Raw genomic sequence first — 15,047 nt, 5'->3', positions numbered from 1 at the left:
CCTACTCATTATGTATGATCTAATCCATTCCATCATGCTAATAATGGGTTTATCTCTAGCTAGTAAAATGGTGCTATTAAATGACTCAGAAAGGTTATTCATCAACACATCACATTTAGTGTAAATGCTGAATGCATGTTTACACCACGATTTGGTAGGAATTGCAATTAACCAGTTATAAGCATCAGGATTTAAATTTTTCAACTCACCCATCTTTTTTTCCCATCCTGCATAAAAAGTAGCCTTTGCTGCCCCCACATAAGGTCCCTGATGACTACACCACCACCAAATTTCTTCTTAAAGTTGTTGTACAGGTGCCTCAGACAGAAACGATGTTCAACACCATTCAATATCTCATCAAACACAGTCATAAGTCCCTGCAAATAAATATAATACCAAATTAGACATAATCAGACAACTAATTTTGAAGCAGTTAAAAACAATATTATGTATCTGTTTTACCTTTTGTTGGTCTGAAATGAATACCCAACGATGACCATCAATGTCACCAATATCCTGTAGTAGCAGTGTCAAAAACCATCTCCATGTCTCCTTGCATTCGTTTTCAACAACAGCAAAGGCTAATGGGAAGTACTGGTCATTGGGATCCCTACCAACTGCTACCAATAACTGACCACCATAGGCTGTCTTCAAGTGGCAACCGTCAACACCAATGAAGGGTCTACACCCAGCCACAAACCCCTGCTTACAACCATCTAAGCACATATAGAAACTTCCAAATCTTGGTGGCAAAGTGGGTTGTGGTTGGTTGATCTTAACCTTGAAAGTTCCAGCTTTAACTCTCAACAATTCACCAACATAATCAAATAAACGATTGTACTGACGCTGTCCATCCCCCACCAAATTGTCCATTGCTATTTGTTTTGCTTTTCCAGCCCTCCAAGCAGTGATACCAACACTGTATGTCTTTTTGATTTCATCAATGATTTGATTCACTGTCATTAAACCAACATTCATGAATCTGTCTATTAAAACTTGAGCAATCCAGTCTGTGTTGGCATTTTTGTTACCAAAAACACGTCCACATTTATGACCACCCACTAGTGTCTTCACCCTAAAGGTTTGCTTACCTCTAACCTTGCTCACCATAATTAAAAACCCACATTTTCTCTTACAAACAGCCCTCACTCTCTTGTGGTCATTCTTGACAAATTTTACTTCTTTACCATTTAACACACTATGCTCCATTAGTGCATATTTAAAATCTTTCAGAGAACTAAACTCCATTCCCAATTTAAATTTGAAATCCTTCTTCATATCTTCCGGTTTATACTTTGAAAACTTTGGTCCAACATTAAGAATACCATCATCATTGTCCACATCAGAATCTAAGTCATCACTCATGTATTCCTCATTTATCTCATGCTCTCCAATTTCTTCATTAGTAACAAAAGAACCTTCACTAACATATCTTTTATTTTTGACTTTGCTTGAATTTCGTTTAAACTCTTTCCACCTTTCCAAAACAGGGCCAATCTTTCTGTGACTTGAATTGTTGTCCATCCCAAATCCATCATCATCATCAGCCATCCTTTCTTCTTCACTATCATCTAGTCTATCTCTAGGTGGATCTTGTTGTTCCTCTTCACCATTAACTTCTGCATCCCCAACCACATGATCTTCACCAATCACAGCCTCTTTATCATTCACCCCGGCCTCCCTAACCAAATCCTCTTCACCAATCACCTCTACCTCCCTAACCACATCATTTCCACCATTCACCTATGCCTCCTCTGCCTCCCTAACCACATCATTTCCACCATTCACCTCTGCCTCCTCTGCCTCCCTAACCACATCATTTTCACCATTCACCTCTGGCTCCCTAACCACAGCCTCTTCATCATTCACCTCGGCCTCCCTAACCACAGCATCTCCGTCATTCACCTCTGCCTCCTCAACTACGACATCCTCTTCAGCGACAACTTCATCCAATCCACCAATGAAGTGAACTATTTCAGCCTGACTAGGAACATGTTGGACATAGATATCAACTTCCTCTTTACTCTTCTCGGCAAAGTTAGCTAACTCTATAGCTTCCTTATCATCACTCAGTAGTCTAAGGTTGTTTAACAAACTTTGTTTTGACCCCTTCCACCAAAGCTTCACTTCACCACCGTACTTGAACTCTTTCACTATACCTAATGCTTCAAAGAACGACCAAAAATTCGGATCAATCCCCTTAACAACATGAATCTCACCCCCAACGTACTTCAGTCCCCTATTTCTTTCGAACCTACCCATATGGTGAAAAGCTACATCGAACCCCATTCCCAACCCTACATTTCAAACGAACACACAGAACACATTAATCGAATCATGAACGGAATCAACAAACAACCAAATGAAACCCTAAACACTCGAAGAGGGACGAACCTGCTTTCTTTGTTGATCACAGCGCTGTCTTCTTCGTTCAAATATCTCAACTTCGTCGTCGAAATTGCAATTTCGTCCTCCTTCACGAACGCATCTCAATCTCTCCAATCCCTTGCGATGGTCCTCCTTCACGAACGCATTTCAATCTCACCAAAACCCCTTTCTTTCTAATTTTAACCTAAACCCTAATAAAACACAGCTTCTTAATAAACTAAAACGACTTAGTAACTTAGTCGTAAAAAACGCAGCTTCTAAATTTACCACGTGTCAATCAAAAAATCAACACTGTTAAAAACGGGATCCTGACGTGGCACTCCGTCTGCCAGCTTTCTAATAAACCTAACGGAGTTAAAAAATGAGGACGAATTTCATGCGTTTCAGAACGTGAGGGACTTAAATAGCGCATCTTTTGAATGAGGGACGAAAACCAAAAATGGTCGATACTTGAGGGACCAAAAACATAATTAACCCTTTATATTATAATGCATATGTTAGTTTATATAATATAATAAGAAATCAAATCATAGGAGTTTCATTTTAAGTATGTTTAAATTTAAATAATTTTAAACTTCCATAACTGATAATATTTTATTTAGTTTTTGAATCTATTTTGTGTTTATCATAAATATATTAAAGAAAGAAAAATATAATAATTAATTAACAAAAGTAATTGATGTTACATTATACTTGTGTATAAATATGACTTTTACGTAACATTGTTGAATCACTTCAAAAGGTAGAAAAACAAAGATAAATTTGCATAAACCAACACCATGACCAAGTTGCAAAACATTGTGCTTGTTATGTTGGCTTTGTTTGTTCTTTTCAACCAAACTTATGGTAAAATTATTATTTATTATCTCGATTTTTATCTTTTTATTTTATTTTTTTCAAAATTCTTCATTCTCGTTGCCATTGATTCAATAAATATGAATGTTGATAATTTGAAATAAAATTTTGATGTTTGTGTGATGTTGTCATGAATAGGAGAATGGAAATTTTGCTCAAAATCGATGAATTTTGATGGACAATGTCCATTGGGAACATCAGGAAGAAGCTGTTTTGAAGAATTTCTTGCAAGATTAGGAGCAAGTGCCACACCTATGAATTGCACGTGTGATAATCTTCCCCAGAATCAACGCAAATGCACTTGTCAAGTTGTTTGTGGACAATGAGATGCTTTTCTTTAAAACAATAAGAAATACGTTGAAAATTTTAGAAATGTTTTCAATTTGTTCATTTATTTCCTTTTCATCTTTGTTTTTCTTTTTTTCTTTTTTATTGTTTGAAATCTCTTATTATTTAGAAATAAAATGAGTTTATAATATATAAAGTAAATGCAAATGTCATTTTAAAGATTTCAAATTTTAATGTTGTTTAAAATATTAATTTGATGTTTATTATTTGGAGAGGATGAGTAGCAATCAAAAAGCTAAAAGAAAAACATTTTATGTCAATGTCTATCTCGTTGAAATTTTGTTTGAGACAATGTGTATCTTTGTTAAGTAAGATGATTGAACCTGCAATTTTTTTCTCTTTTCTCTCATTCTAACTGTTGGGTCACCTTATCATTTCAACTTACCTCATGTTTAGTATTATGGATTACAAATTTTAGTTCAACGATATGGAAATAATTTATTTTATCTTTGTAAACATTCTACTTTCGTTTTCTGTAGAAAAAATATTTAAACATTTTAATAAAATAGTATAACATTTTTATTACAATCTAAACTTTGTTAATATGTAATAGTAAAAAATGTATTTAATAAAAATTGAAGAAAGAAAACTGTATTAATAAGAACAAGGTCATAAATACGAACTCAACTATAAATAACAAGACGAAGATGGATAATTGTTATTTTTTCTCATTCTATCTAAAATTCGTTTACTACCTACACAAATATCTGCACAAAGATCTTATGTAAATATTTAATGAAATCCGTGATTTAAAAACTGTAATTGATAAAATTATTTTTCATAACAACAATAATGATAAAAAGTATACGAATTATACTATTTTTAAAACGATAATATGAAATATAATAATGTATAAGTTATATTATATAATCAACGTACACACAATATATAACTAATATTCACATACATAATAAGAATGAATTTAAATAATATTTAATTCAATCTAACTAAATATAATATAATTAAATAAATTGACATACCAATATATATATATATATATATATATATATATATATATATATATATATATATATATACACGAAAAAGCCTCCTGTTAAAATTTTTACTAAATATTTGAAAAAAAAAATATTTTGCTTCCTAATCGATTGATTTCTCCCCATACCACCTTCCTTTAATTTTATTTTCTATTATTTTTTAAAGGGTTAAATATATTTTTGTTATTCAAATTTCAGTAAAATTTTAAATTAGTCAATCTTTAAATTTTTTACCAATTTAATCATTCATTTCTAAAAATGCGTGAATTTAGTATTTTTAACCAAATTTTATTAAGTTTATCTAACGTTTCAAGCACATTTCATGATAGTATTTGAATTGTTTACCCGTTTGACACATTTTCGCTTCAATATTAACTCAAATATTATAATAAAATGCGTTTAAAATATCAAATAAACTTAACAAAATTTGGTAAGTAAGACTAAATTCACACATTTATAAAGATGAATGACTAAATTGGTATCAAGTTTCAAAAATGAACTAATTTCAAAATTAACTGAAATTTGATGGACCAAAAACATATTTAACAACTTTTTAAAAACTATTTAATTGATATCTAAATAATTTCTAATTAATATCTAAAATTGAAACTCCAAATTCCTAATTATAAATTCAATTAAAAGAATAATTTATAGATAGTATAATATACTTCTAATTTTTCTTCTTTTCCTAAAAGCTTCCTTTAATTTTGTTTTCCTTATTTTTTTTTAAACTAAATAATTAATATCTAAATAATTTCTAATTAAAATCTAAAATTGAAACTCTAATTCCTAATTATAAATCCAATTAAAAGAATAATTAATAGATAATATAATATACTTCTGTTATTTTTCTTTTTCCTAAAGCTGCAGCAAATCACTAGTATAAATTTTTCTTTCTCCTATGAAGTACAATCCTTCACCTTTTTTTTCTCTCCTAAAAATAATTCCTAATTGTAAAAGTTAATATGTGGAAGATTTTATAAAATTATACTTCAAATTTTGAATGAATTAATTAATCCATTAAATAGTTATGCTGATTGAAAATATTATTATGTAGGATGATTTTCTTTAGTAAATAATTATATTTATCATATTTGATTTTAATGATTCGCAAAGAAATTAAGTGGAAAGAAAATAATATTGCAGATAACAGAAATAAAGTTTAAAATTTGAAAAGTTTTTAAATAATTTTATACTGTAATGCATATGTTAATTTATATAATATAATAAGAAATTAAATCATAGGAGTTTCATTTTAAGTATGTTTAAATTTGAATAATTTTAAACTTCCATAACTGATAATATTTGATTTAGTTTTTGTATCTATTTTGTGTTTAAGAAAAATATATTAAAGAAAGAAAAATATAATAATTAATTAACAAAAATAGTAGATATTACGTTATACATGTGTATAAATATCACTTTAACGCAACATTTTTTAATCACTTCAAACGATAGAAAAATAAAGATAAATTTTGTAAAAATTAACATCATGACCAAGTTGCAAAACAGTATATTTGTTGTGTTGGTTGTGTTTGTCCTCTTCAGCCAAACTTATGGTAAAATTATTACTTATTATCTTGATTTCTAGCTTTTTTATCTTGTTTTTCTAAAAATTTTGAAATAAAATTTTGATGTATTTGTGATGTTGTGATGAATAGGAGAATGGAAATTTTGTCCAAAATCGATGAATTTTGATGGACAATGTCCATTGGGAGCATCAGGAAGAAGGTGTTTTGAAGAATTTCTTGCAAGACTAGGTGCAAGTGCCATGCCTATGAATTGTACTTGTAATAATCTTTCTCAGAACCAACGCAAATGTACTTGTCAAGTTGTTTGTGGATAGTGAGACATTTCTCCTTAAAATAATAAGGGTTGACAGATTTTATATAACACTTTGAAAATTTAAGAAATATTTTTGATTTGTTCTTCTCTTTCTTTTTCATTTTTATTATGTTTTGTTTTTTTTCATTGTGGAAATCTTTCCTTATATAGAAATAAGATGAATTTATAATGTATGAAATAAATACAATATCATTTTGAAAGTTGATTTTTAATTTTAATTTGACGTTTGTTGTTCGAAAGGAATGATCAAGGATCAAAAAGTCAGAAGAAAAACATCTTATGTTAATGTATATCTCAACTAAAAAAAGTGTAAAACTTAATAAGTTGTAGTTAATGCAATTGATCTCACTTGTCTCCCACCTATTTATATCAAATTTTCTGATTTTCCAAAACTTCTTTCCATTTTCATTCAATATTAATTAAACCTATTGTCATTATTTTTAAAATTTAAGCATTTAGGATTTGTTTTCTTATAATCTAGAATAACAGCTCCTAATATAAAAAATGGAGATGTACAATATTCGTTTTCTTTTGTATTGAGCAAAAGAAAAGTATGCATAGAACATTTTCGACCATTTCAAAAAAAGAATAGTATTTTGACTACTAAATTTTATGAACTATATTATAATATAATATATCATCTTTTAAATGATTTTAAAAAATAAAAAATAAAAAATCATTTGAAAAATAACATTTTAAATTATAAAAAAAAATTATCAAAATTTAGTAATCAAATCTTAACGATAAAAATTTTTCTTTTTCTTAAAAAGTCCAATCCTAGACCTTTTTCCTCTCCTAAATTTAATTCGTAATTGTAAAAGTTAATAAAAAAATACTATAAATAATTTAGTAAGCATAGCAAATGAAAATTAAATTCCTTCTAAGGTCTTAGATCCACCGTACACCCGACGTACTTTTTTCTTCTTTCATCTCTTTTTCTTTAACTTTGAACTGAAACCTAATTTTGTTTCTTCCTCTTCTTTCTAAATTACTCATCATTTTCCAATTGGACCAGGCTTTACAACAAATGAAATTTGCCATGAGCAAGAGAATAACAGACAAAAAAACATGCTTTACATGAAAAGACCAACATATCCATTTCATTTTCTTCAATTTACATCTCGCACATTAATAACAAGAGTTCAAAAAAGAGCTACAAAATTGTATTTATATTCGTTATGGAAACTTAATTAAACCGCAGAAAAGGAAAACTTCTACAAGATTTTTTTTCTGGCAGACTTACTTCTTGATTTTTACATATTCGGGGCAAATTTGTTCAAATATTATAAAAATGAAAAGTGAAAAAGAAAATTAAGGGTTAAATATATTTTGGGTCCATCATCATTTAGTGAAAATTAAAATTAGTTTCTCTTTCAAAATTTGAACCAATTTATTTTACATGCGTGATATTTCAAACGCGATTCTCGACTAACATTAGTGTGAATGTGTCGACCGGTGTAAACAACTCAAATACTACCATAAAATATATTTGAAACATCAAATAAACTATGTGGTTAAAAGGATTAAATTCACACATTTCTAAAAATAAATAAATTGAGCCAAAATTTGAAGTAAAGTCTTCGCGAGTCACGACTACTTCGGTGATGAGTCGACAAGATTATGGGTTGTGGAGGGAACTGGGTTGGCTAAATAAGTGGGTTTGCTTTCCCCAGCCATGATCACAACAGTATTTGGCTCTGAAACATCGATCTTCTTTTCCTCCATCTTTGGTGGTTTCTCTTCATCACTGGCTGAGTTTGAAGCATAATAATGTTTACGATAAGAACAAGCTACGATGAGTAATGCAACTGCTATGACTGCGAGCATGAGAGCTAAGCCACCAAAGAGGTAAGGTATGGGAGAACACAAGTTTCTGAAACCACCTTCTCCTGATTCACTTCTTCTGCTTGAGTTCATTCTTTTTGGTACTTTTTTTATGAAGTTGCAAACTTTTTCTTTGGAAACTGATTTTTGATTTTGGAATGGTGTGGATGTTATAGAGTTTGATCAATTTATATTACTTGATTAAGTACAAGTGCTACAGTTATGGATCTTACATGAAAGGAAATGTTCTGAAGTTACTAAAACGCCCATTTGTTATTTCTTGATCGTATTTTTGTTATTCTTCATCTCTTTGAGGTTGTGTTGTGTGAAACTTCAAATCATTGTTGATTCCTTTTCTGAGTGTTTGAAGTATAATATCAAGGTTTAATTAGTCGAATGATATTCACTTTCGTTTAGATATGTCAGTTTGATATCTGTTTTTCAAAAGGTATTAATTAAGTTCTAACTTTTGAAAATATGTCTTAATTAGGTTTTTTTTAGCAAAAAATTATTAAAACCGTTAATGATATTGATATTTAAAATGACTTACAAAATTAAGTATTGATATTTATATTAAAATTTAGTGGTAAAAGTTATGAATTAAGTTAACAACCTTAATAATTTTTGTCTTGAAAAGAATATGATTGAGACACTTCTTCACAAGTTGAGATTTGATTAACACGTTTTTAAAAGCGAGTACCAAACTGACACATCTAAACAAAAGTAGGTAACATCTGATTAGTTAAACCTAATATCTATTATTATTATTGAATTGAATGTTTATCACATAATCAAATCAAAAGTTGTAATTAATAATTAAAGTACAATTTTTTTGACTTAAAAGGGCAATAATTAAAGCATCACAATTTTATTATAACTTGATTCATTTAACCTGTATTACATAGCAATTGATGCATCAGCAACAAAACTAAATACAAATTCATTAAATTGTATAATTATGATTCAACTTTTATTAAATATCAAAAGAACACTTCATACCCTTTTATATTACTCTTTATCATTGTTTACCTTTGTAGAAAAGAAACGAGTCTTATTAGGAGTGTATTGAAATTCAAACAGAAATCCAAAACATGTCCTAACTGAGTCTCTGTTCCAGATTAAACTCGAAAACAACCTTTCTAAAGATTACTTAAAAAATATGAAAGTCTCATTTATTTTGGAAATAAACTAAATCACGACACACTTGTTGTATCCTTCATAAATACCCTTTAAGGAATCTAATTCGGATAATGTGTGACTTATATTATTCCGTTGGTTGTTTTGTAACTTCCAAATGGATTATTTGATATTGTATCAATGAAGCAACAAAAAAAGAAACCTGAAATTGTTGTTCTATTAAAAGTCTCTAAATAGGCCCCACAAACGTTTAAGAGACACGGAACTACAATTATTAGTCACACTTCTTAATTACAAGGAATTATACAAGAAGAAGTAATAATTTGAATCGAAGAAAATCAATATTAGTTTGTAAAACTATACGACGAAGTGCAATATCACAGTTATTTAAAAATAAATAAATATAAAAAATATTTATTGCGCTACTTTCATCTGATTTAAACGTTTACTTTTTTTTGTTCAGTAATATAAATTCATAGAATCGTGTACACTGTGAAAGAGGAAACATGAAGATCTTTTGCTTGAACAAGAGCAGTGCAGCAATTCAAAGAAATAATCATAATCGAGTGTGTCAGGAAGTTAAGAACTATAATTATTGTGCTGTGGCATTGCAAAACAATGGAGAAACACATAATGGGGTTAGTGTTTTTATTTTTCTAATGTGATCCATTGTACTATAACAGGACAAATCTGTGGACTGACATAATGGATTTGGTGTGTGGAAAATAGAATGGTCACTTAGTTGGTCGATTAAGGTGAGAAAAAGCAAAATCTTTTTGTGGGGTAAATTGGAATAAAATAACTGAGTGGGAGTGGTTGATGGAAGGGTCATTGTCCTTAAGACTTATGAACTCATGAGGTTAAGAAATTTGTTGGAGGGCCACCCAGCACTCACTCACATATTCCAACTCCACATAAACATATTTAAATATATGTTATCATAGTGTGATCACAACATGTTTCAGTTCATGTCTCAGGCCAATTGGAACAAAAAATGTAAAGAAACAATGGTGATTGGATTTTTGGTTTCAGAGTTAAAATTGGAATATGTTCTGTTTCTTTTGGAGTTACATGAGGCCAACATTTATTTTGTGGCCCTGACTTTAAGTGCTAACCAAATACTACTCTTCTAGATATACACCTAACTAAAAGACAAAAATGTTATGGTTAAAGTTGAGATTCACATTTGTGGATCTAAATCCATATTAAAATTCTTTAGCAAATTGAATCCTAAAGTCTGGTTTCATCATAAATGATCCGTAGAATTATGCAGTTCCACTGTATCCTTTATCTCAACATACTGGTTTTTGTGATTATTTATATTGTTTCAAACTTTATCAATAGACCAAGTTTTCTTGAGGGAGAAAAAATAAATTGTCGGTGGTTTATTAATTTTATTATCATTTCTCAAACGGTTTTCCTTCACAATTATATGTTTTAGAATGAAGAAAACTCCTTTCTATTTGAAGAGGATGTATATTTATACAAAAAAAAAAATTGGTTATTATATTTATACTTTTGTTCTATGCGTAATACTTTTCAAGCGTAATATCATCCATTTATAGTTTTCTGAGAATATCAGCTTATAGATCTTAAATTTGATTAATAAATTGATAATTTTCAAAGGGACTAATCAACTAAAATACTTTCAATATCTTTTTGTCAAAGAGCAACCCTAAACAAACCATATTGAAAACACTGAAAGAGGGGATGAAAGCTCAAACGAACTTATATGTTATAGGAGGAACCTCACAATAAACATAACATTCAAACCAATCTCAAACTCAACTGAAATCTTCTCTACCAAAATTTAATTTCCAACAAATCAATGTTTGATAAGACAACAAGCCCCCGCATGAATTACAGAAAATAAAATTTAAGAATAAAAAAGTCTCCCTTACATGCTATGGAGGATAAACAGAAGTACAACCTATATCTCCAACTGAACATATAGAGCAATTCACATCAAAGGCTATAGCTGCCAACCAAATGTTCCATCTCATGATGAATGGATATAAGGTGGCATATGATTTTTTTTTCTTACTCTTTAGATGTGGCTGTAATTAAAATCAATCTTTCCACATATCTGCAAACTCATCAGGCTCCAAAGGATTAGACATCTCATGCATTTTCCTCCTTGTCTTTGCTTTGACCTTCTTAGCAAACTTTCCAGACTTCTTCTTTTTCTCCAAAGCTCGAATCTATCACAACCAGCAACCAATCACAGATATAATTATTATTAGTAGAGTTTTTGAGAAATTTTAAGCATACATGAAAATATACATTCATTGGTACCTGATTTGGAGATACATAGAATGGATTCTCATACAATGTTGGGCCACCAAAACTGCCACCAAATATTTTGATTGGGTTCAAGCAGAACCGTGGACCGACCTAAACAAATAGTTTGCTCACAGGTTAAATGAATGTTAGAAATCGAAAGATCAAAATATACATCAAGAACCAGTTTTCAGACCTCAATCAATGTCATTTTATCAAGGCCTCCCCTTGGTAATTTGTCTGATTCATTATGATGAACAGAAATCTGCAATGGAATAAAGATGTAACATTCATCAGTAGGCATTAGCAACAGGCAGAAAATAATACAATAGTGTCATGGAAAAAACAATATTATATAGTTGGAGAAAATGAGACCACATAATGTTCGCATTAAATACGAGTATGGCGAACAACTAAAAATAACTATTGTCCTCTAATGACTATGTCATGAGTATAACACAAATTACTCAATCTAACGGTTTATTATCCAACAAAAACCGAGTAGAACGTCTATTGCAGGCTTGCACAGGTCAAACCAAAATCAGCACTTGATTCAGACATCACTGATCTGATAAGACTGACCATCATAGTTTCCTTTGCGCTTAAGAAACAATACCATAGTGGAACATATGTTTATAAATTTACAAATAAAATGTTTTACACTGGTAGTAGATCAAATTTATTTAAACTCGTTATAATGGTCAAATATCCTCCATCTTCAAAATTGTTGTGGTTAAATCATTCTTTATATATTATTGAAATCTTTTCAAACACGAATCCTTCAAATTGAAATGTACAGATAAGTTGATTCTTCAGTAATGTTTATAAGAAAGTAAAGGAGTAAAGGTTAAAAGTGCTCAACCCAAACATCACTTCAATCATCAACCTGTGGCTAAAAAGAGCAATCAACATACTTATAATAACAATGTATACACTTAATTTGTTTAGAAGTAGGCAGAAAAGATGCTCCTAACAATCTCCAGATTTTAATCTCTATATTAATTCAAAAGTAGTAAAGGACATTCTTAACATCTTGCGCAAAAACAAACACAAACCTGGTAATTCCGGAACCATATATGGTCATCAGCTATTGAGAAAACAAAAACATGATCATGGAAGGGCTTAGCTTTTCGATGGTCCTTTGGTATTTCAAATATCTAAACAAAAAGAAAGAAATAGTGTATCAGAAATTATCAAATACAGTAGACAGACAACAGTATCAGAAATAGAAACAACTGCACACAGAAAATATAAATTAAACAGAACTCAGCTAACTCAATCTAAACTACGTGAAAATTGGTGGACATCTAAACTACGTGAAAATTGGTGGACATAACAATAACGTCAATTGAATTTTCTCCGATCAGGACAATAAACTGAGAAAAAACTCCAAGGCGAATATATGACAACCAAAATGTAAGATTCCAATTACATTGGTTGATAGCACTGAAGCAATTATGCCGTAAATTCATGGTGTACAACATCATGAATCAACAAACTAAGATGAAATGATCAAGCTAACCTTTACCTTGTATATGAAAGTGCACATATGAGAGTAATAAACATAAATTTAAAGCTTTCCTAATCTTTCCTTGGATGGAACTATACGGACAAAAACAAAGACTTGCAAAGAAAGAAACCAACCACATACCTGTAACAACATCTCCTTTAACAGTTTCCAATGTGCATCTTTTTCAAAATTTGCAGAAAACGTCAAAAGTGGACGAGAACCCTTTAGGTGATTTCCCGTGAGCTTCAACTCCTCCATTGTATGCACTGAAAAAGCAGTGGAGGAAAAGGGAAAATCACTAAAAGTTTACAAAAATAGTCCCGACAGAGAGAGAGAGAAACACAAAGTCATAGTTCACTGGGAATAATGACCAGTGATGCCTAAAGTATACAGACATCAGAACTCTACACAATCAGAGCAAGCAATGTAGTGTTATATTAACATTATGACAATGATCGGATCAGAAAATTACCTGCACTAACTAAAAACTTTACAGATGGGCCACCGGGGCATTTGGCCATCCAGAGATAAAGATCTTTTCCCTTCCTGCACTGAAATTGATACGTAAAAAATGAGAGAAGACACCAATAGAATATAACAAGCTGACCAGACGAAAACTCATGGCTACCATATCGTAATGAAATAGCATCAACAGTTGTAACCAACAAAAGAATTCTTCTACCTATTAGCATGCTTCAACTTTGCCAAATAGCGCAAAAATAATGCAAATACTAGCCTACAGAACTTAACAACACATCAATCCTAAATTGAAGTAACACAGCACTGAAAAAACCTTGTAGCATATACATAAAATACCTCAAAAAATAAACATGAGGAACAACTTTTGAGCTCCACAAGCTCGTTAAGGGTAGCGCCTTTAGTTTCTTTTGATTCAACCTTGTTATCCTTCTTGCAATGCGGCAAAAGTGACACCAAGTTCAACATCAAATGTCGGTACCTACAAATTAATGCAAAATAAATACTCCGACCATGAATACCATCACAATATACAAGATTTCTCTGTTCTTAAACTTAATCAAGACACAAAATTAGAGTAATCCAAACTCGAAAAAGCACACAAAATATGTAAAATATTATGGGGTGTGTATTAGGTTGTACCTGTAACTGATGCGCCTAGAGCAAGTGACCAAAACCTTCTCCTTGTTCCTGAATTTTGGTGAAGCAACGTTATTGTCATCTACTTCATCAGTGACTTGACTCTTATCCTTCCAACCCAGAAGGGTCCTCGCTGGTCTCTCTGGAGCAGCATCTTCCTTTTTGGGCTGTGCAACAACTTCACTACTATCACTGCGCTTTCTCTTCTTCACCATGTTTCTGCTTCAAAATCTGCCAAACTCAAGAACGATAATCACAAAAACATAAAAAAATAAAATAAAAATTGCCAATGACCCTTTAGCAAGTTGCGCGCCAGAGAATAAACGCACCTGCTGTGGAAAGAGATGATAGAAAAACTGGTTTGGGATTTCGCCGGTGGTGGCGATAAATGAATGAATGAGTTGCGGCAATGGCGGCAAAGGGTTTCTCTAGTTTGCTTTAAGCTGGGCCTTTATAAACATGATTCGGCCCTTTTCGAATGGGCTTACCGGAAGCCAACACATACATGAAAACTGGGCCTTTGCATTTCCAATTCTTGGGCCCCTTCACGAGTGTTGATTCATGTTAGGTCTAGGATATTTCTTTCTGTACCTCCCTTTTTTTTCTGTGCCCCAACAAAATTCTTAATCCCTAAAATACCCTTTAATCCTAATTCATCACCCGTCAACCCCTCATCCCTAATTGCTCCAGCACATTGATTCACAGCTCAGTGAATTGTTGATTTGAAGGATTCTATTGCAGAAGGAAAA

The 15,047-nt window shown here is 30.9% G+C and overlaps 3 protein-coding genes across 4 annotated transcripts; all 3 read right to left on the bottom strand.

The window, feature by feature from the left end:
* Nucleotides 1–200: 200 nt before the first annotated feature.
* On the bottom strand, nucleotides 201–2,289 carry LOC146885969 (uncharacterized). The gene is made up of 3 exons (XM_085674067.1): nucleotides 1,789–2,289; nucleotides 487–1,743; nucleotides 201–377 (listed from the first exon to the last, which is right to left on the bottom strand). The coding sequence occupies exons 1-3, from the start codon at nucleotides 2,287–2,289 to the stop codon at nucleotides 201–203; spliced, it is 1,935 nt and encodes a 644-aa protein (XP_085530193.1).
* Nucleotides 2,290–7,827: 5,538 nt separating this feature from the next.
* Nucleotides 7,828–8,406, bottom strand: LOC146885968 (protein GLUTAMINE DUMPER 6-like). The gene has a single exon (XM_085672936.1). The coding sequence runs from the start codon at nucleotides 8,346–8,348 to the stop codon at nucleotides 8,025–8,027; it is 324 nt and encodes a 107-aa protein (XP_085529062.1). The 5' UTR covers nucleotides 8,349–8,406; the 3' UTR covers nucleotides 7,828–8,024.
* A 2,764-nt stretch (nucleotides 8,407–11,170) lies between these two features.
* Nucleotides 11,171–14,763, bottom strand: LOC114183282 (ribosome biogenesis protein BRX1 homolog 1-like). Of its 2 annotated transcripts, none has more exons than XM_028070237.2 (9): nucleotides 14,628–14,763; nucleotides 14,302–14,529; nucleotides 13,999–14,140; nucleotides 13,655–13,733; nucleotides 13,324–13,448; nucleotides 12,728–12,829; nucleotides 11,869–11,937; nucleotides 11,688–11,786; nucleotides 11,171–11,593 (listed from the first exon to the last, which is right to left on the bottom strand). In XM_028070237.2, exons 2-9 carry the CDS (start codon nucleotides 14,511–14,513, stop codon nucleotides 11,462–11,464), a joined length of 960 nt encoding a protein of 319 aa, XP_027926038.2. In that variant the 5' UTR covers nucleotides 14,514–14,529; nucleotides 14,628–14,763; the 3' UTR covers nucleotides 11,171–11,461. The 2 variants fall into 2 exon arrangements, with proteins under 2 accessions (XP_027926038.2, XP_027926040.2); XM_028070239.2 differs by having other exon boundaries at nucleotides 14,302–14,517; nucleotides 14,628–14,748.
* Nucleotides 14,764–15,047: the final 284 nt, after the last annotated feature.

This window comes from Vigna unguiculata, chromosome 5 (assembly GCF_037176805.1).
Source record: "Vigna unguiculata cultivar grain cowpea cultivar isolate G323 ecotype 2 chromosome 5, ASM3717680v1, whole genome shotgun sequence".
Classification (NCBI taxonomy): domain Eukaryota; kingdom Viridiplantae; phylum Streptophyta; class Magnoliopsida; order Fabales; family Fabaceae; genus Vigna; species Vigna unguiculata.
This window is presented reverse-complemented; position numbering and strand designations above follow the sequence as displayed.